General features: G+C 36.2%; 1 protein-coding gene across 3 annotated transcripts in view; it reads left to right on the plus strand.

Annotated features, from left to right (window-relative positions):
• LOC116727280 (protocadherin-15-like) overlaps positions 1 to 20,217 on the plus strand; it is a 228,917-nt gene that overhangs the window by 37,636 nt on the left and 171,064 nt on the right. For all 3 annotated transcript variants that reach the window (XM_032574623.1, XM_032574624.1, XM_032574625.1), the window contains exons 3-4: positions 14,351 to 14,365; positions 14,893 to 14,958. In XM_032574623.1, the coding sequence (XP_032430514.1) occupies positions 14,351 to 14,365; positions 14,893 to 14,958 (81 nt within the window). The remainder of the gene's footprint in view (positions 1 to 14,350; positions 14,366 to 14,892; positions 14,959 to 20,217) is intronic.

Raw genomic sequence — 20,217 nt, forward strand, 5'->3', positions numbered from 1 at the left:
CAAGTATTCTCTTATAAATGCCTTTATGGATGAGATCTGACTGCAGATGAAAGGTGTGTTTTTTCGAAGAAACAAGCAGAAAAATACTATGCATCTTCTATTTAAGTCCTTTTGATCTCACAGATGGGACAATCATTTGGTGTTGCTTATTAAGGCTTGTAAACCTAGCCAAACCGCAGCACTTCAAAGAATAATAATTCACCACTGGAGATTAAGAGATGTTTGAAAAATATTTACTTTTTGTAATGCTGCTTCAGAAGAGTAAGCGCCACTTTTCTTACCAGAAACATCTCTCATTAAACCTCTTAAAAGTCAAAATAGCAAAACAATATATATGTTGAACCCTGTTTGAATAGCTTAAGATAATACTTCACTGAATCAAGAGGAGGTCATGGTCGTCACAAATTATTATGATGATGTTGGAACAGTCTGGATGCACTGTGACCAACGCATTCTGGTGTGACAGCATCACTCTGAATAAAATCAATGATACTGCTTTGGATTCACGGTTTATATTAGGAATAGCAATATCTACAGGATAAATACACACAGGAGAAAATGAAAAATGATCCAAAGCTGTTGACTCTGTTTTTAAAACCAACAAAAAAGAAACAATTTTAAAACCCATTTGAATAAACATATTAACTTGACAGCTCTTATTCTATATTCATGTTGATTTATTTTTTTTCTCCGTTAAACATGTCAGAGGTTCATTGTTTTTCCCACAAAGATATCAAAAGGCTGGGTTCAGGAATCAAACCACTCCTTTTATTGAAAGCTTTACAGCTAAAAAAAATATCACATTTAAGATGTTACTTGGCAGAAAGCACTTTTTTAAAACTCACTATCCACTTTATTAGGTGCTGCTGCTCAATGGCTTGTTAACACAGGTATCAAATCAAACAGATACGTTGCAGAAACTCTGTGTATTTAGACATCCTGTCATGGTGAAGATGACTTACTGAAGTTAAAATCCAACATCTGAGTGGGAAATAAATGGGATATAAATGACTTTGCAGTGTGCTACGTTTCACTCACAACCCTTTATAAGGTTAACAGAGAATAGCAAGAAAGAGAGAACATGTCTAGTGTGCAGCGAATGTGTGGACAGAAATAGCATTTTGATGTTGGAGGTCAGAGTAGAATGGGCACATCAATCCAACATAACATAAAGGCAAAAGTAGCTCAAAGAGTTACTTGTTACATCCAAGATTTGCAGATTATAGTCTGACTCTATGTCAGACTATAACGCACAATGCACAACATTCATGTTATGTGAATGCTCAACATGTTGAATCATAAAACAGATGGACGACAGTAGTGGAGAACCTCAACAGATGCATTTGTTGTTTGGCATGAACAACAAAGGGTGAATATATTCTGCTTTGTGTCAATGACTCAGGCCGGTGGTGGCAGTATCATGGAGTGGAAATGTTTTCTTGGCACACTGTGAGCCACTAGGTATGAGGTGAGAATATCATGTTCATTACTTTGTGAGCAAATCATACCTATCTGTTAATGGGAGCAGGGCAACATGACGCCAAACTCAAACTGATTGTTTGAACAAGAAAATTATTTTGCTGTGACTTGGTGACCTCCACATTCACAAATTTGCAGTAACTATGTGATCCTATCATTTCTATATGGACTTATAAATGAAATGTTGACATCTTCTTGATTCCAAGTCAAACTTAACTCAGTCCTCAAGGTAACGGGATGTCCAACACAGCACTAGCCATTGTGCATTTTAAATGTATCCAGTGACTAAAACTTGTGTGTGATTTGATGGACAGTGTTGTCATTGGAAAACTGTACTTTGAATTTGATTAAGTTATCGTTGTCTGATATTACAATTTGTCTGATCTGAAAAGCAAGAGACATAGAAGCAAAAACAGGAGATGCCACTGCAGCAAATACTTTTAAAACAGTAAGGTAATAAGCCCATTTTAATATCAGATTTTTTTTTGTTTTCCTTTATGGTTTGATGTCTCTTTCATCTGTCATCACATCAGGAAGCTGCCTCTTTCTCCTGCATTTCCCTTTATCTAAATCTTTCTTCTGTCAAGCATTTCTTCCCATAAGCACTCGTGATCTCCCTCCTGTGCATGTACCTCCTCTCTAACGTTGACTGCTACTTCTTTAGATTGGCTTCCCACAACCTCTTCCCTCCGCTCTCAGTTTTCCCTCAGTTTGTATCGCCCTTTTCCTCTACTTTCATCACTGTCAAACTTTTGTTCATCCAATAATAAATTCTATTTGCTAAAAGAGGCAAAATTCCAAAAAGTCCAAAGTTTGTGTCCTTGCAGGATAGTTCCACTTCTCGCACATCCACTCTTTGTAATTTATCACCATGGATAACATGTTGGGGGAGGTTTTAACAAAGGTGTTCCATTGTTTGCTCATTTATATTCATAATTAAGTTCTATAATTACGAAAACACACAGATGGCGTTGCCTTTTTACACATTTTCTTATCCCACCATGAATAACAATCTGCTCTGTTCATTTTTTGAAGTTGACTTTACTTATAGGTGCTTAGTTGCAGTTTGCTGCTGTTACAGATGGGCTTCTCTTCCTAATGTGTCAGAAATCCACCTTAACAGGTACCTGATTTTTTAAAAATCAGGTAGATAATCTAACTGATTATGACAGTGTCATAATCAATCTGCTCTTTAAGAATCCTGTTTTTTTTAAGCAGGCTGGATATTGAAAATTGGCCTGTGGTAGGAATAACGATTCAAAATACAAATTACTTTTACTATTAGTAATATAGCCCTTGGAAAGATGGGATAAAAATGTTTGACATAACCTGACATAACAGAAAAAGTGCATCACATAGTTTTTTAGTGCTCTGTATAAGTAGATACATTATGCTGTATCCTGTGCTACAGCTAGCTATTGACACTGAAAATTTAATTGCAGCTTTAAATTAAAGGACTATGTCAATGTTTTTAATGAATATGGACTGCACTATACCTCAAAGTCTAGGAAATTTGTGACAATTAAAAATTATTTTCTTGAATTAAATTTCAAATTTGTAATTCTGGCACTCAGTTTAATTAGTCAATTTAGTTAGTTTATTAAGTTAGTAAAAAGTTATTGTTTGTCAAAGAATATGCTCTGTGTTTACCTTCATTTGCTTCCCTGCACATATTTTCTATCAAGTTAAAGACATTTTTTAACTCAACATCATACCGCTTACCTTCCACCACGTCTTACATTCTTATGAGACTGTTGCCTTTTTAGATGACTAGAAGCTCATTGTGGGTTATTGGCGTCTGGGTGCTAAGCCCAGCTTCGTCTGATTAGTGCCGTCACAGTCGTCAGCTGTGTTCAGTCATGTTCTCACTCAGAATTGATCTGATACCCTGAGAAAGAGACGGAAAGTGAAGGAGAGAGAGCAGGAGTTGGACTAATGAATGAGCTGGTGCGATGACAGAGTGGTGATTCCCTTCAGCAGGGAACTTGTGTGTGGGTGTGGGGTGTGTGTGTGTGCGTGTGTTTTTATGTGTAAGCACTTTAGCAATTCATTTTCTCTTGAGAGACATCAATCTAAAACAAGGTCACTCTGCATTTCTTCCACAATCCTTTCCTTTTATTGGCCTACTGTTGTTCTACCACCCTCCCATCACAAATCTCCACACTGGCCCCTTTTTAGTCTGTTGTTTCAGTCTTTCTCTACAAATTCTCCTCAGTCTTCCTGTTAAACAGTGGCTCGACAAAAAATCATTTTCCCTAACAAATTTCCTCTCCTCTGTATCCTCTCTGTCCTCCATGGATGAATGGAGAGATGAACAGGTGATGGATGAATGGCCGGCTGGTCGGATAGAGCAGAAAAGACAGAGAGGAATCTGACTCCAGGGAGGTTTGTAGATTGGTATACCTGCTGATGGAAGCTTAAAAAGGACATGACATGAGAATTTTTGGAGGAAATAACACCCCTTTTCCAGTCTGTCTGCGTTGGTATTTTTAGCTTTTACGAATTTAGCTTTTTAGTTCTGTTGGATCTGCATTTTTGGACTGCAAAGTGAAACATACACTGGGGCATTAAATAAAATACAGAAAATATGGAAAACCTACAAAATGCTTTAACATTTTTGTTTACTCGGTTTAAAAAGTATGCTTTTCATAAACAATTTATCTTTAAAGTGCACCTTGCATATTTATCAAGACCAAAAAGGCTAACATGTGAACACCCAAATATAATGCTGTGCTAAGTATGCATTGTTTATATTACAAGGTAACTTATTCCTATTATATAAACTTGCAACCACCATCAAAAAACAACATATCTTGTATTGATTAGGGAATTTTAAAAAACAAAGATTCCATTGATGATCACTTTTAATTTAGTTTTGCTCGAATACATAGAACAAATGTTATGTGTTGACTCCTTGCCCCATTTACAGTCCAGGGTCTTGATATCCTTTTAACTTTTTCAAATGTTGTCACAATGCAACTAGAAACTTCAGTATGTTACATTTGAATTCTTTGCAACAGAGCAAAACAAAGTAGTGCATAATTGTGATCTGGAGGAAAAAAGATATCTGTTTTTCAACTTCCAGCTGTGAAAAATGTGCCATACATTGTAATCTGTCTCCCTGAATCAAGACTTTATCGAACCCACTGAATCTCCTTTTTCCCTCTACTTCCCAATTATATTTCCAATTAAGGCCCAGTAAAACGCACTGAAGATGGTTGTTTACTGATGTGACAAAATATGAAACATTTTGGAATTAAAGATTTCCTTTTTAGTTTTTCTTCTTTGGGGATATTTTCAGTAATCCATCAACATCCGCACAAACATCTCTGGGAATAACTCCTGCCGGTATTAATGTCTTTTTTCACGGTGTGTTCATAATATTATATCTCCCTTTTTTTCAACCATCCTGAGATGTTTTTATTCTTGGTCTCCATTCAAAGTAAGCCAAGCAAACACATAACAGATGGTAACAAGTAGAATTCAGTCAAGTAAAACTTACTCAAATTAGCACAATTTTTTTCACAATATGGTATGATTTAGGAAACTGATTAAAAAAGACTTTGGAAAGCATTTCCAATGAACAAAGAAAGTGCTAAATCAGAAAGTTAACAGCCACTCTGTTTTCTCTGTAATTAATTTCTCCATTCATCAGATGGAGGATCTACATCTGATGAGTAGATCAGATGTACTCATCAGATGCAACTAAAGCTGAACTTAGAGCTTGTAGGAAGATTCTTAACATTTGTGCTATATTTAGTAAAAAATTGAAGTTCTACACACAATAAATGTGGGTTTGCTGATTGATGAACATAACTGAAATTGAGTTTGTATTTTTCTTGTTTCAGGAAAGATCACTTAAAGAATCAGAATCATAGTGATTACTAACGAGGATTTCAATATTTTTAATGGAACTGCAAAGTTTTTAACCCTATAGTAATATCACTAAAGTCCCAGAATCAGCAGAAAGCAGGTTTTCTTGTTGCTGATATTACATTTGCATTAGGCCCAACAACAATTTATATCTGTTTAACAAAGTTATGAATGCTGGAAAGAAACATTGCTACTGAGAACATTTTTAGCACTTCAATTAGTGTTGTAGTACTCGAGACCACTTTTTGATGGTCTCGTTTCAGACTCGACCGCATTTGGTCTCGGTTTCGGGCGTTGAGGACTCGGGATTTTATTTCAAGGCACAATTGTAAAGTTATCACTAAATTGCCAGCATATTGTCCAGTTAATCTTGCAGATCAATTTAAGAAGCAATTTTGATCATATTTCACATTTTCTTGTGTCATGTAGCGCGGGGCGCCGTTCTCGGTCTTGACTCGGTCACAACTTCGCTTGATCTTGGTCTCGACTTGTTCTCGGACTCTAAAAGTCTCTAAAAGTCTTGGTCTTGTCTCAGTCTTGATGCACTCTGGTCTTGATCTTGATTTGGTCTTGGGTTAGGTGTGGGACAACAACCATCTTGAGACCCTTCTTTGACACTAAGTAGAATCGAAAATAACAGTTAGAGATGGCTACCTAATACGTTAAACTGGGATCAGCCTCTACTGAACAGATCCAGTGTGAGAGATGTGATAAAGTGAGTATTGTTGCAATTCAAGTGTATCATGGTGATGGCTAAAATGATCCTAAATCCTTAGGGTTTTATTTACTGTCAGGTGACAAGAAGCCTTCTTTGGCTTTTCAGTTATTTGTCGTTCATGTTATCTCACATCGCCCTATGCAGATATCCTGTAGATTCACATTCCTATATTTATGTAGCTTTTCTACACTTTTCTTTGTTTTCTCTACACTGTACTGTTTTCTGTTTATTTTTGCTACTCTTGTTTCTGCCACGATAGCTTAAATTCCCCACATGTGGGACTAAAAAAGGATTACCTTATCTTATTTTATAACTCTACTCTGTTATAGTGTTAATTCTTCCTCAGATTATACTAATGTATAGTTTGTTATACATAGTAAGGCAAAAATTAGATGACGCATACATACACAAAACAAAGTTTTACAAATATTTGGAAAACAAAGACAAACTAATTCGCCAGTTGACATTTTAAGCTATCATTAGGATCTTACGTTAGCATTTATCAGCTCAGCAGCAACTGCAAACAGCCATGTCCATGTGTAGTCTCTGCAGAATGTGGACCCTTAACTCGGATTTTGAAAGGCTGCCAACATTTCCAAATCCAGCATAATCCTTGACAGACAAAGGTTGAAAGCTTAAAAGGATAAAACAAAGCAGCTTTCCTGTAATACAGTATGTTCAGCCTTCCTGTTAGCTGCCAAAATCTCTCTCCCTGTTTCAAAGCATCAACCTGAGTAAATGTTCATGGAAATAATTTCTTTGACCTTTTTAGATTATTGTATTTCTTCAGATTTATCTTTAAATACCAAACTGAGGCTTTACTTCTTCCTTCAGTAAGAACCGTCCCATCTGGTTTCCAGTCAGTTCGGTTATGCCTGAAGTCTGCTAATTACCATTGTACCAGTTAATCAGAGCAAGGCTAATTCTTTATACTGTCATATAAAGTCATATTGTATTACTGGTCATACTTGGCATACCAAACTTATGAAGAAATTTTTCTACAGTATGTAACAGGTATACAGGTTTAGTTTCCTTCAACAAAAGGGTAACAACAATGAACCAAATCTAAACATTTATAACAGTTTTTTATTAGATTCTTGCAGATCAGCTTAACCTTCCCTCCTTGGTGTTTGTCTCCCCCTAAGAATATATTAAATATCATTTAACAAACATTGATATTTTTTCTATCTAGTGAACGTTTGATCAGCACACAGCCACACGTGAACACGCCGACACACACAGTTAGCATTGTCCAGGTGCGACGCTGAGTCACAACCTCAGCATGTATATTTAATGGTAACCCTAGCATGTGTGAGCAATGCTGAAAGGCATATGGGCTCATTCGTGTGAACTGTATAGTGATGTGAATAGACTGTGTGTGTATCTTGGATACAGTTGCTAAGCTGTATGTTTGTGAGGGCTGAGACAACATGGCTTGTACTCAGCCAGCCACAGAATGATCGGACTCTAGTGACTGCTTGTAGTCAAGTTACTTGTCTTCTTTCCCAGACAGACTTTGTTTGCTGTGGCCTTTGGTGCCCCTCTAACCTGCTTCTTGTGTCTGCAAAACAATATGGGCCTTATTTGAATTGTAAATATTAATAAACACAACGTTTTTAAAAAAATGGGTTTGATGGAATGTGAATTTGTTTTTTTTTTTCATTGACAGGAGTATTGTCTGAATGCAGAGGTGGTTGTCAAAAGTTTTAGGTTAATTTTCATGAACTTGGTACCTTGAATGATTCGCCCTACAAAAATTGCCTCTCATTGAGCTTTTTATCAGCTCAGCAGAAAACAGGCTCAGTCACTTTGACCTTTTTCTTTTTGACAGAAACATTACAGTTAAAAAAAAGAGGGAAAAGCATAATAATCGCAAAAGAAAAGGTACAGGCACATTTTCATACACTTAAAGGGCATTAGTGCCTGCATGCAGGAGTACTAACTATGACAGCACATTGAATTTGAAGGTATGCCTGCCACAGTGTCAAAGAGAAGAAAATTTGCATTTCATTGCCGTTAACCCTTAATCTTGAATTGCTTGCTGACACAGCTGAGAGAAGCAGAAGCACTGTAGCAACCAATTTAAGTGCTAATTGTACTCAGGCAAAATATATTTAAATTTTAAATTTAAAAAGCTGTCTGTTAAAATGTATAGAGAGCTAGATTTCAAATTGCTTCAGCGTGTCTTCACCATATGAAACATTTATCTCCCTTTGTGATCTATTCGTCTTCATATGCTGCTTAATTACAAACCAGTTTCCTGTTATCATTTCTTGTATTTTTTTATGGAAAATGGGCAGACAAGTAGAAATACGATGGGGGCTGTAAAGATATGGTATAGGAAAGGAGATTAAGCTAGCATGAGAAACTGAGAGAGGCAGAGAGCGCTGCCCCATAGAGAATAAATGGCTGGTTAGTAAAATATGAGGGGCATCAGCTTACACTGAAGGATAAAAAGGCAGTCAAGCACAGGATACACATCTGTCATCTGTGCCTACACACACTGGCCAGCTGGTGGAGTGTGATATAACTAGTGACTGTTGTTCGATGGCTTATATAGCTTTCCTGGTTGCTGACCTGAAATGAACCTTTAGGAAAGCCTCAAAAGACCGATGGCAAAATCCTGATCCATAACCAGTTCTGCAATGTAGGCAAGAATTTTCTCAAAGTTCAACTCAGGGCAGAGTTCTTGTCTTGTCTTCTTTTACTACACTGTATATTGCACACTGTGAATCACCCCTCATTACTCTGCTTCCTTCTAAAGTCACTTTCACACCAGGATAGTCAGGGGTGACTTGGTCTGATTCAATGGACAATGCCAAAAATGATGCCTTCATTTGATTTGGTTGTATCCCAACATTGATTTTTGAATGCACACTAATCTTTCTGGACAACGCAGTGAAATTACTACAAGTGCTTCTTCAAGATGATGCTGCCTGAAACAAAGATTGATCAGGTAGAAGAGCAGCATACAGAAGAAAGAAACACCTAATCAATGGTCAGTAATCCTTCCCCTTAGCATGGCTTGTTTGCAATGAAAACAGTGGAGTAGCACTAAATTAGTCCAGACTTTGAGTATCTGTTTTGTCCTTGGATTTTTAACCTAAATGCTTTTTTGCAAGAAAAATGGCTAGTAAGATCAATTGCTGAGATAGCAGCCTATGCAGCATATTTCTCTTTGATGTTTTGAATGCTGCAGGTTTATCATCTTCTTGATGATAAAGTGAACTAACATTTTCAGATAGACTGGTTTCACACAAACCAGTTTCACACCAACCCCAAACAAAACAGACAGAGGGGAATTACCTGGTCCATCTAAAATGTATTAAGGTAGCATCTGTTACGGTTACACCCCAAGAAATAAAAAACCTTCTTGGAGTCTTTTAAGGCCAATCATGTTCACCTGGTTCCCTGCTGCTTTTTTACTTTTTTCCTGTCTAGTTCTGTTTCCAGTGAAATGTTTTTTTCTTCTACCGTAGCTACTCATATGTGTCCCTTGATACATTCAGGAACCGACATTTAGTCTTCTGAATTTCTAAATTCAGCTAATGATCCTTTATTTTGTAAATACCTAACAGAAAATTATTTTAAGCTGAAGGGAACTTTTGTAAAAACATCTTATCACATTGTAAGTGATTCTACCTATTTATTTAACTTCATTTATTAATTCTGCTAAAGAGTTTTATGGACTTAAAATAAAATATATAACGTAGCAGCCCCAATACGGTGTTTGGAAAAAAAAACAAGCTCAAGCGTGGTGTTTTGTAGAAAAGAGGTGACCATATCTGGTTTTTCAGAGCTGCCGTCCTGCAGCGTTTAGATGCATCCTTTCCCCAACACACCTGAATCAAGCGGCTCATTACCTGGTCTGTACTGAGCTGAATGGCATGCTGATGGTGGAACTCAGCCATTTGATTCAGGTGTGTTAGAGCTGGGATGCAGCAATTGATGATCAATATGCAGCATCCACCTGCGGTGTATGGGTATGAACATGGTGTGGGATTTCCTTAGGGAACTGTGCTGCAGATTTTATGCTGACTGATGAAATGCATTTGACCTCTTTCAGTATAATCAGAATTGTTGTGAACAATTCTCAACATATCACCTGCATTTGATATGGGTGTCTTAGTGTCACTCAGGGTGAATTAGTGGCATATTATTGGTGGGTCGACTTTAATCTGCCTATTTCATCAATAGATTTTTGAGGCAAAAAAATATGTGTTGATCTCAGAAGAGGGAGTGATCATCTGTCGCTATCCTATGTTGCAGCCTTTGAGCGGCCAGGTATGCTTCTTCCACTTCGTGTACCTGGATATCGATCATAACCTCACAGATTTTGGATTTGTTCTGAATCGTTGCCCCTCTTTGTTGCTGACCTGAACTCAGAACTGTCTCAGCAGGTCTGAGTCTTCAAAGAAGGGAGCCTGAGAAAACACCTCTTAAACAATTACTTGTTGTTTGAACTTTCCTCCCTGGTTGTGTCGCCAGTCACTCATCATCATGACTCTTTGGCAGCGTCTGACCTGAAAGCCGCTCCCAAGAAGCAGCTAGCTCTGTTCCAGCTTGCACATTTAAACTTTTGTTTGTAAAATCTGCTTTACCAAACATCTTGGGTCGAAAATATATAAAGAAATTTACAGAAAGAGACTTTTTTTTGTAGCAACAAAATTCCCTATCATTTGTGTAACCTGAATTCCCATGAGTACTTTCACCTGTGAACTTTAAAAAGGTTTTATTAGATATTTGTATAGGCAAGGCAACTTCCTATATACAAAAAGAAAATATGAAATCTTCCTGCCCAAAACATTGCATCCCTCACATTGCAGTCACATGTTTTTCTAATTCTAATTTTTCTAAATGTACATGATTGTTTTAAATTTGATTGTTGTTCATTCTGAAACATACATTTTTAGAAAATGTATACAAACTGTTGAGGTTCCACTTGGATGATTTTATCTAGTAAACAATATTGAAAGCAGCAATCACTCTGAAGTACATTTAGAGCTTTGTGGACCACAGAAAACTGTATTAACCATCTTGCAAACATGAATAAGATCGCAAGTGGCGTGGTTGAAATTAAGTTTCACAATCACGAAAACCCAGATGATTCTCATACATCATTAACCACTATATCAAATATTCTGACCACTCTTACTTAAAAAGATTTGGAAGTTGTTTACTATCCACCAAAATTTCACTTCAAAGTGACTGCATTACCTCTGATCCATGCTCTCAACCTCAGCTTTCCGACAGGTCTATTAGAAATTGATACAACCAGGTCCTATCACTACTGGCTTCATTCCACTTCAAACAGTAAACTAATTTTCCAAGCTTATCACCAGCTATTCAATAATTCCTGCTACTTTCAACAAAATTAAGATGTGAATTTCAACAAACTCACATCCAGGTTTGCAAAAATCATCAAAGGCTAGTTTACGTAATGCAAGAACTCTTTCAGTAACACTAGAAGCAGTCGTTTTAATCGCCAGATCTTCAGAATGTACTTTTATAGCTTGACTCTATATGACTGCATAATTTTTAAACTGTAACATATGCTCATGATGATAAGAAATGCAGAAAAAGTTAAGAGCACCTCATTATTAAATAACTTGAGGTAGCTTTACAAGCAAAGAAAATTATTTTAATGTGATCTTGTGGTGAAGAGACATTTAATCTAAAAAATACATATACTTTGGTCTAGTTTATTTAGGTAATTATTTGTTTAATATTCTATTATATTTTTCTTTTTCATTTGTATTGTGGATTTGTCAATGACCTTTTAAAATAATTTTCTTTTCTCTTACACAGAAGTTTTCATGTCTTAGTTACTGGCACTTCTAGTAAAGATGTGTGAGGCATGCAATTAATTTATTTCTATAGAATGACAGTCTTCCTTTGAATGAAAAAAAAGTCTGTTTTTAATTTGAGTACAGTTATATATTGGGAGCGAGGGGAATCTGCTGACAAAACAGATATTCTTTTATCTGGAATTTTGCTTTCCATAATTGACACCCCATGCTGTGAAAACTTTGGACAGTGATGGCACTGCAGCATTGCTTGGTCTTCCCCTATAATATTTCAGAGTACAATGCAATCATCTCTTTTTGATTTTGCATTTTCTTGGCAACAATTTATCTTAGCAGACATTTAAATGATTTACATTTAGCGTCAGGGCATTGTAGGTAGATGCAGTGATGTGAAAAAATTACACCCCAATTAATATTCAACTCACTAATAGGAAATGCTCACATATTGACGTCCAGTTTCATTTGTTTTATTCTAAACCACTCACAAAATTTGTGATGCTTCTTGATATTTGTGTCATAGTTGGTAAAACATTATTTTCCTAAAATGCTGAATTTGGTTTTTGATTAAAATGTTCTTCCTCTGTGGGGAAAACATGGAAGCTGGTGGTGAATTTACCCAGAGACAGACCCACCACACTGACACCGGTGTAGTGGGTCAACTATGTCAGTTCCTCCGAGGAACTGATATTTAGATAGTGGACACTTAAAATCACCTGGGATTTCACCTGGAGATTAAACTGAACTGAAGTCACAACACTCATGGTTTTTACAAGAAGGGTTAAATCGGACTCTCCCTGATAATTCCCCTTTTCCACTGGCTCGAGTGGCTTGGCACGGATCTAATCCGCTCATCCTCGTTCTTCTCTGCACGGAGCCTGTTGTGTTTGCATTGAGAAACAGCTGAATTTCAGGCTTGACCTTAAAGTCCATGCAGTTTTTCATTTACCTTTAACTTGCTGCTGGTACACCTGAATTTATCCACTGTGGGGAAAATAAGAGATATTTCTAATCTATCCTTTCTACTATTCTCAATTTAACATTTGTACTCTGATGACAATCCAACAAGTTCTGGGCAACGCTGGGAGTTCTTTTGAATGTCCTTCGCTTGTGGACTTTTTAAATACTCACTCAAATACATAAACTGCTCTTAACTGCTTTCTGAAGACCTGATTTTAGTTTTTCCGGAAACTTTTTCTACTTTTCTCAAATGACTGTTAATTCATGCTTTTTTTGACATGCAGGACGTTGTACTGTATACGCTGTGCTTTGTTATAAGAACGCTTTTCTGTTCTAACTATTTCAAAACTTAGCAGCGTGAAAGTTGACAAAGATCTATAAGAGAGTGAATCCCCTGTTAACCATTCTGCTTTGAATTTTGATATGTTATCTAACCCACTGAGGATCACCTCATCTTATAGAGAAGATCAATCGAAGAGCCTATCTGGGGTCCAGGGCACAGAGCAGAAAGACTGTATTTTTTAAACAAGTTCCAGGTTGATGTTTTTAACTTTTTAAATGAAAATAAACTTGTATCTTGTTTCCATGCTATGTTACTCAGTTTTAGTTACTAATTTGGGTTTGAAATATGTTTTTATCACAAAATATTTTGCATTTTAGTTTTCTTCCTCTTAAATTACAAATTTATGCTATTTATATTATTGAAGGCTGTGAGTATTTTATTTCTTGTGGTGTTTTTATTCATGTCTTCAGCTGAGATATGGAGATATTTTCCCCACTTCCCTGCAAAATTTTCTATGAAATGAAGGGTGTAAGTAATTTCAATACTCTTTCTGGGTAATCCTAAGCTTTTTGAAACATCTTTGTTTTCTAATGCTCATAGGTGTCTATTATAGGTTCTTTTTTTTAAAACCATAATCTTTACTCATTTATTCTCTGCTGCTCTTAAAAACAATAAACTGTACAGATGATTGTTGAAATCATCTGTGTCACACGGTAATGTGTTATAATGTAGGAAACGAGGTAGAGCGACCTAGTGAGAGGAAGAGAGAGTGTGATCATTGTTCCATGAAGTCTATTTTCTCGGTGAGCAGATATCCATCTTCCTGGTTTCCTCTGGGATTTTCCCGACCATCCTGTGTAGCTGTAGTGTGACGTTGGGATGTCGCTTAATTCAGGTGGCTTATTTTCATGTATCCTGGCAAGGACAGGATGTGTGGAGGAACAACTGAGTGTTGGCAGCCATTTTACTGCAAATGTGACAATTTTATGCCTCCAGCTGAGGTTAATGATGTTTTCCCCTCGCATTAATAGGTCGTAATAAGTGAGGGAAGTCTGATACATTGACTTGTGTCCACACATCTATATTTGACTTTTTCTTAAAATCTTTACATCTCTTTTTACCCTGCTTTTGTTTTCTAATATTTATCTTCTGATCTTTCCTTCTTCCAATACCTCCCTGACTTCTGTCCTTCTTCCCTCCTTCCTGGTGTGGTGTGGCTGTAACTATCTACAGACTGGCAATATGAGGGTAAGACTGATCTCCCCTTTTCATCCTTCGTTAAACATGTTCTGCTGCTTAATTTATCCTGCTGACCCAGCGGAGATGGTTATAGCGGATTAGGCCCGTCTCTTAAAAAACACTACTTTAATCTGTTTTTACTGTCAGTTCCTGCTTCTCTTAGCTCACCTTGTTTTACACTACATTACATCTAAGTTATAAATTTCTTGTGTGTTTTTTTTCTTACGGTCTATGCTTTCTCACTGAACAGAGAACAATGAGGTTAATAAACTATAGACTATATGTGCACAGCTCATGCTTTATTTATCTTTATGAGTTTATTGCTGTTGTTCTTGCAGCATTTTGTACACACTTCAGGGCCTTTTTCAAATCATTTTTCTCAGAAATACTAAGTGTTTATCAAATAAACCCACCCACAGGGTTCCCAATAAAGTTTTATATTGCCTTTTTTTAACATAGTAGATGTGAAGAAGAATAAAAAAACACCCATGGAGGTATTGGTGTAATCATATCTTGACTGTTTTTTATCCTTTCAGAATGTAAACTCTCCCGTTCTGGTCCTCCTGCTACCATCGTGGCCATAGATGAAGAAAGCCCCAATGGTAAAGTACTGCTGTGTTCTATCATTTCATACTTTAGATTAAAAAAAAAACAACAACTTGTGGAGATTGTTATGAATTCAAGGAACAATTAGGAAATATTTTTTTGATTTTATTAGCCTTTTCTCCATAACACACAGCTTTCAAAAGTGAAAAATGCAGGATCGCATATGTAAATACACCTGTGTCTGCTGTAACATGTCACAGGAAGTTGCATCTTGATCACATGTTTTTGTCTGAATCAAAAAGCTTTTGTGGTATTTCAGGTCTGGATATTTGACTATTGTCTTTTAGAATTGGAAAGTCATTAGAAGTCTGTTGGTTTCCTAGAATGGACCTGGTTTTTCAGTATTACTGATGAAGCATTAATATTTGATTCCAAATTCTAGATTCCTCTATTCCTGAATCAGTTTTATGTTAAAGATCATTATCTAGTTGGAACTCCCAATTAACTCCATCCCCTTACTTTTAGTCTACTCATCAATAACTTTTCTCTAATTTTATAGGAGTGATTTTTTTTTCTCCCTTAATACTGTAATGGTAGCCAGAAATATTGGATACCAGTGAATGGACCTTCCAAACACAGGGGTCAATCACTTGAAACACAGTTACTGCAGTCAGGTGATCTCCATTTCACTCACTATGAGAGTACTATCACCATTTGGCTGGACCTCTGATGCATTTGGTCAGTCATTTTAAAAGGGCTTAATATTTATGAAATCACTTGTTTTATGTTAAATATTTTTATTTAATTTTTTTTATTTGTAGAAATCAATTTTCACTTTGATGTTAAATATATATATATATATTTATTTATATATACTGTATATATAATATCAAATATTATATCAAATTCATCAAATGAAGTCAAATTTTGTTTATTATAACTGATTTATAAATAGTAATGAAGTGGAATTAAAAGGGCAAAACATCCAAGGGGTGAGTATGTCTTACAGGGATTGTATAGTATAAACTCATTATCTGTTAGGTCTTTTTAAACTCATTTTAATGTACAGTCCTTATGTTAAATTTAAGATTTTTCATAACAATCCCAATTTATGCATACTATACAATATACAAGAACTTGACTGTTAATAAAATTTATCTTTCATATTGTTTTTTGCTCAAATTAAATTAAAAAAAAATATATATATAAATATAATTTGTAATTCTAAGAGAGAAATTTGTAATACTTTAAAATCCAAGGAAGGTATGTTAGCAGTCCTTAAAATGTAATAAAAATAATTTCAGCCCAGGAGACTGAAGTCTGTTCATGTCTGTTCTTAACCTATTCAAACACACGTCTTTGTTCAACCGTTTAACAAAGATCTCAGTCTGCGTATCACATCCTTGCCTTGTCTGCAGGTTGTGTGAAGCACCAGATGATGCTTGGCATGCAGCCTGAACTCATTAATTCATTAGGCCTGTACCAACAGTATCACTTAAATCCAATCTGTGTTGCAGAGGAAATGACTTAAATCATTGTGTGACCAGTGCACCCAAAAGATATAATTAACTCTTTATTACCGAGCCTCTGACTTGCTGATGGTTAAATTTTATTACCTTTAATGGCTTCTTCACTGTTTTTGGATGCAGCTGTTGCCGACTGTTGCACCACACCAAACAGGTACACTGTAAGGCAGAATATATGTTCTTGTCTCAGTCAAACTATTTCCTAAAATATCAGACTTTAAATATGAACTTTGAGGAGTTGAGATGAATTTAACAGTAAAATTATAACTTTAGAGGAAGGATTGTGTTTATTCTGCAATATCCTTTCCCCCTGGAATATGGGTAAATTAAAAGTTTGTTTTCCACATGGTCAGATTTACTTGCCGTTCATCTTGTTTGTTCTTTTTAATTAAAAATTTTCTCTTCTTGTTTTTTTTGCATTTTCTGGAACTCCTTCCTTTCAGGTCAAAAAAAATGTATGTCAAGTAAAGTTGTGCCGAGGCATTTTACCTTCCCAAGCTGCATTTTCTTCTACCATTTTAGATATGCTTTATGAAAAAATCTGCAAATAGGTGGATTTTCTTTGAATTATTTTGAGTCCCATTCCGCAAATAAAAAAATCACAACAAGGGCAGTGGTCCACTGTAAGCCCTTGCTTGGTAATGTTGCTATTTTACATTGCCTAAGGACATGTTGAATCCTTCTAAATAACGCCCATAGTAAATGATGCGTGTGTTTTTGTGTAATGCATTTCAATTATGTTATAATGGTGACTATTTTTTGACCATATTAAATATTTTACTTTATTCAACAACCAGTAAATACATGACCTCATTGCCTTTATGTAACAAAGCTGTTCAGCCAGCTAGCAGCTTGCCAAATGCAGTTTTAAAACAGTTAACAGTGTTTATGTTTATTGAGCTCCCCGTTAGCATCAGCAGCATGCTGCATCAGCTACTCTTCCTGGGGCCAGTTTACTGGATTTCAAACCTTTATTCCCTAAGTTTTATGTGACCTGAAAAACATTTCCACACAGGCAAATTGGTCTTCAGTATCGTTCTTTAAGCCATCTTACTGTCAGTGCAGAGCAACACGCTGGGCAGGGAAGGTGCTGCAAAACTTAATGTTTTAAACAACCAGAGAAAACTTAATGTGGCACCATCGCATAGGGAACAGTACAGGGGAGAATTCTTGATGTTTATCGCTAAATCACTTAATACAAGAAAAGTTTCATTACGAGAAAAAGAGGTGGGGAATAATTTTTTTAAATAATGTATGTAAACATCTGGTATCAGATGCTGGAATAATTTTTTTAAACAATGTATGTAAACATCTGGTATCAGATGCTAGAAGCCAAACTTTAACACCTACAGCTTATTCTCTGTTTGATTACACTTACCAATGACAAGTCTTATAAAACTATTGGAATATGTGTCTTCTCAAATCTAGACTTTACCATGCACATGAAGCAGTATTAAATGACTGCAGAATATTTTGGTCTAAATTGCCTCATCATATCAAAAATCATTCTCTTAATTGCGCAGGAGTATAATTCTTTTGCAGATTTGAGGAGAAAGCTGAATAATTAAAATTCCTTTCAACCGGGCTTATTGCTTTGCATCACCGAGCGTGTAGTTTTGTCGGAACATAAAAACCCTCTCATCACTTTGTTAGACAAGACTAAAAATCATAGGACAAATGAAGGCCACAAGAGCCTTTCTCCAAAAATAAATAATAGAGAAAAAGCAATTAATGAACAAACATACAGTACAAGTGTTATACTACACTACATGTCTGACTCAACTACACACTAAATTTTTTATTACTATATTAATTTTTTCTAGAAACCTTGTTTTGTCTCAGGAAATGGCAAACAAGAGCTGATCACAACAATCCACACCGACATTACCGGAGATTAGCATGGAAACATCAGACATACGTTTCCTTTTATCCCCACAGCTTGCTGGTATCTGTTGATTGCTTAGTGCTGTTGATTGCTCATTACTGTGGAGAAATTCATGCAATTTCTATTCACCCTTTTTACTATTTTCAACAGTTCTTCTACATACAGTATATGTTACTGGAAGGGGAGGCTGCATGCAGGGATTAGCTTTTTGTCTACCCTACCATTCTGACATTCAATGGTGAGAACAAAAATATCTAATAGGTCTTTGTAGTGTTTTTCAGTATAAAGCGAAAGTGAACTAAAATAAGCGATAACATTGATATTCTGGGACTTCTCACATAAATAACGTGGAAAACCTAAGTGAAGATACAAACACAATTTTATATAGAGTGATTATTGTTTTGTTTTGGCAGTATGAATGCAGCACATATGTGGTTTATATATAATAAAAGCCCATTTATTTTTATTGTAGAAATACTACCTAGTAAATTGTTCTACTAAAGTAATTATTCTTGTAATGTCGTATAACAGATGCAGTACAGTTCAGTATATCCTGCAGTATGGAGATCCGGTCTGGTTTCGGAGCTGCTGTTTAACCAAAGGCCAGAATAATGAGGCTATTTACAATTTGTTCTACAGTAGTGAGCCAACCTCTGCAGATATTCTTCCTTAACAACTCTTCTAAAGACACCCTGAGGCTGAGAATCCCCATCATGGAATATCAGCTTTTACTCTATACAGGAGGAACACATACACATTCACTTCTTTTTTACTTATCTAGCTACTCAGCTGACACTGCAAGGCAATTTTCTGTACAACGTGACAATAAAGGCATGTCTTCTAGTGCTTTGGAAAAGTATTGGTACCCCTTAATCTTTTCTTCATTTTGTCGTGCAAAACGATAATGTAGGAGTTTTCTGTAATAGACCTAGATTAATGCATAAACGTGAGCGTAATGGAAAAGAATACCTGGTTTTTAACATGATATACGTTTATTTCTTCTGCCTTTCCGTCAACACATTAGTAAATGATCCAACCCTTGCATATTTTACTCCAAGTACAAGTATGAGTGCTTTGTGAGGGCCTCAAAAGTTTTTGAGAACATTATTAAACCAAACTCTTGATGAAGTCCAAAGAAGACACCTGACAGTTTGCATATAAGGGGAGAATTTTAAAATGGACTTGGGTAACAAAACTGTATTCCATGTTTTGAACACCTCTTAAACCACTGCCTGACCAGTTAACCTTGAATGCATACACAATAAAACAGCTTTTTTTTAAACCCCTCCAGAGGGTCTTTTGTGGGCTCTCGTGTCCCTTATATGAAAGTAGGCTGACAGGAAAGGGGGAAGGCGAGGGGGGAAGACATGCGGCAAATATCGTTGGATCCGGGAGTCGAACCCACAACAGCCTCGTCGAGGACTTAAGGCCTCCAAACATGGGTTGCGCTATCCCCTACGCCACCACGACACGCCCAAAACAGCTATAAAGAAATGTTTTAGAAGTTACTCTGGTGGGATTAGACCAAAATCAAACTTTTGGGGAAGCTGAATTGAGCTAAATACAGGGCAATCCTGGAAGAAAACTTGTTAGTCTGCAATAGACTTGAGGCAGGTTCATCTTACAGCACCTCTAAACAAAAAGTGAGAGCTTGGGCTGGAATATATTGAATCATATTCATTTACTGGAATGGCCAGGATCTACATCTAATTGATACCGTTTGGCACCACTTGAAAATCGATGTTCCTATACTTTTGCAAAGTCTGCATATCTGTAAAACTACTAAACATCCCCTAAAAAGATTAGCAGCTGCATCTTCAGCAAAATCTGGTTCTGTACAATATTAAACCAGGAGGCTAAATGCCTATCCTTTCTATAACTGTTCAGATGTTTTTAAATCTTTG

The sequence above is a fragment of the Xiphophorus hellerii genome, chromosome 10 (assembly GCF_003331165.1).
Source record: "Xiphophorus hellerii strain 12219 chromosome 10, Xiphophorus_hellerii-4.1, whole genome shotgun sequence".
NCBI lineage: Eukaryota > Metazoa > Chordata > Actinopteri > Cyprinodontiformes > Poeciliidae > Xiphophorus > Xiphophorus hellerii.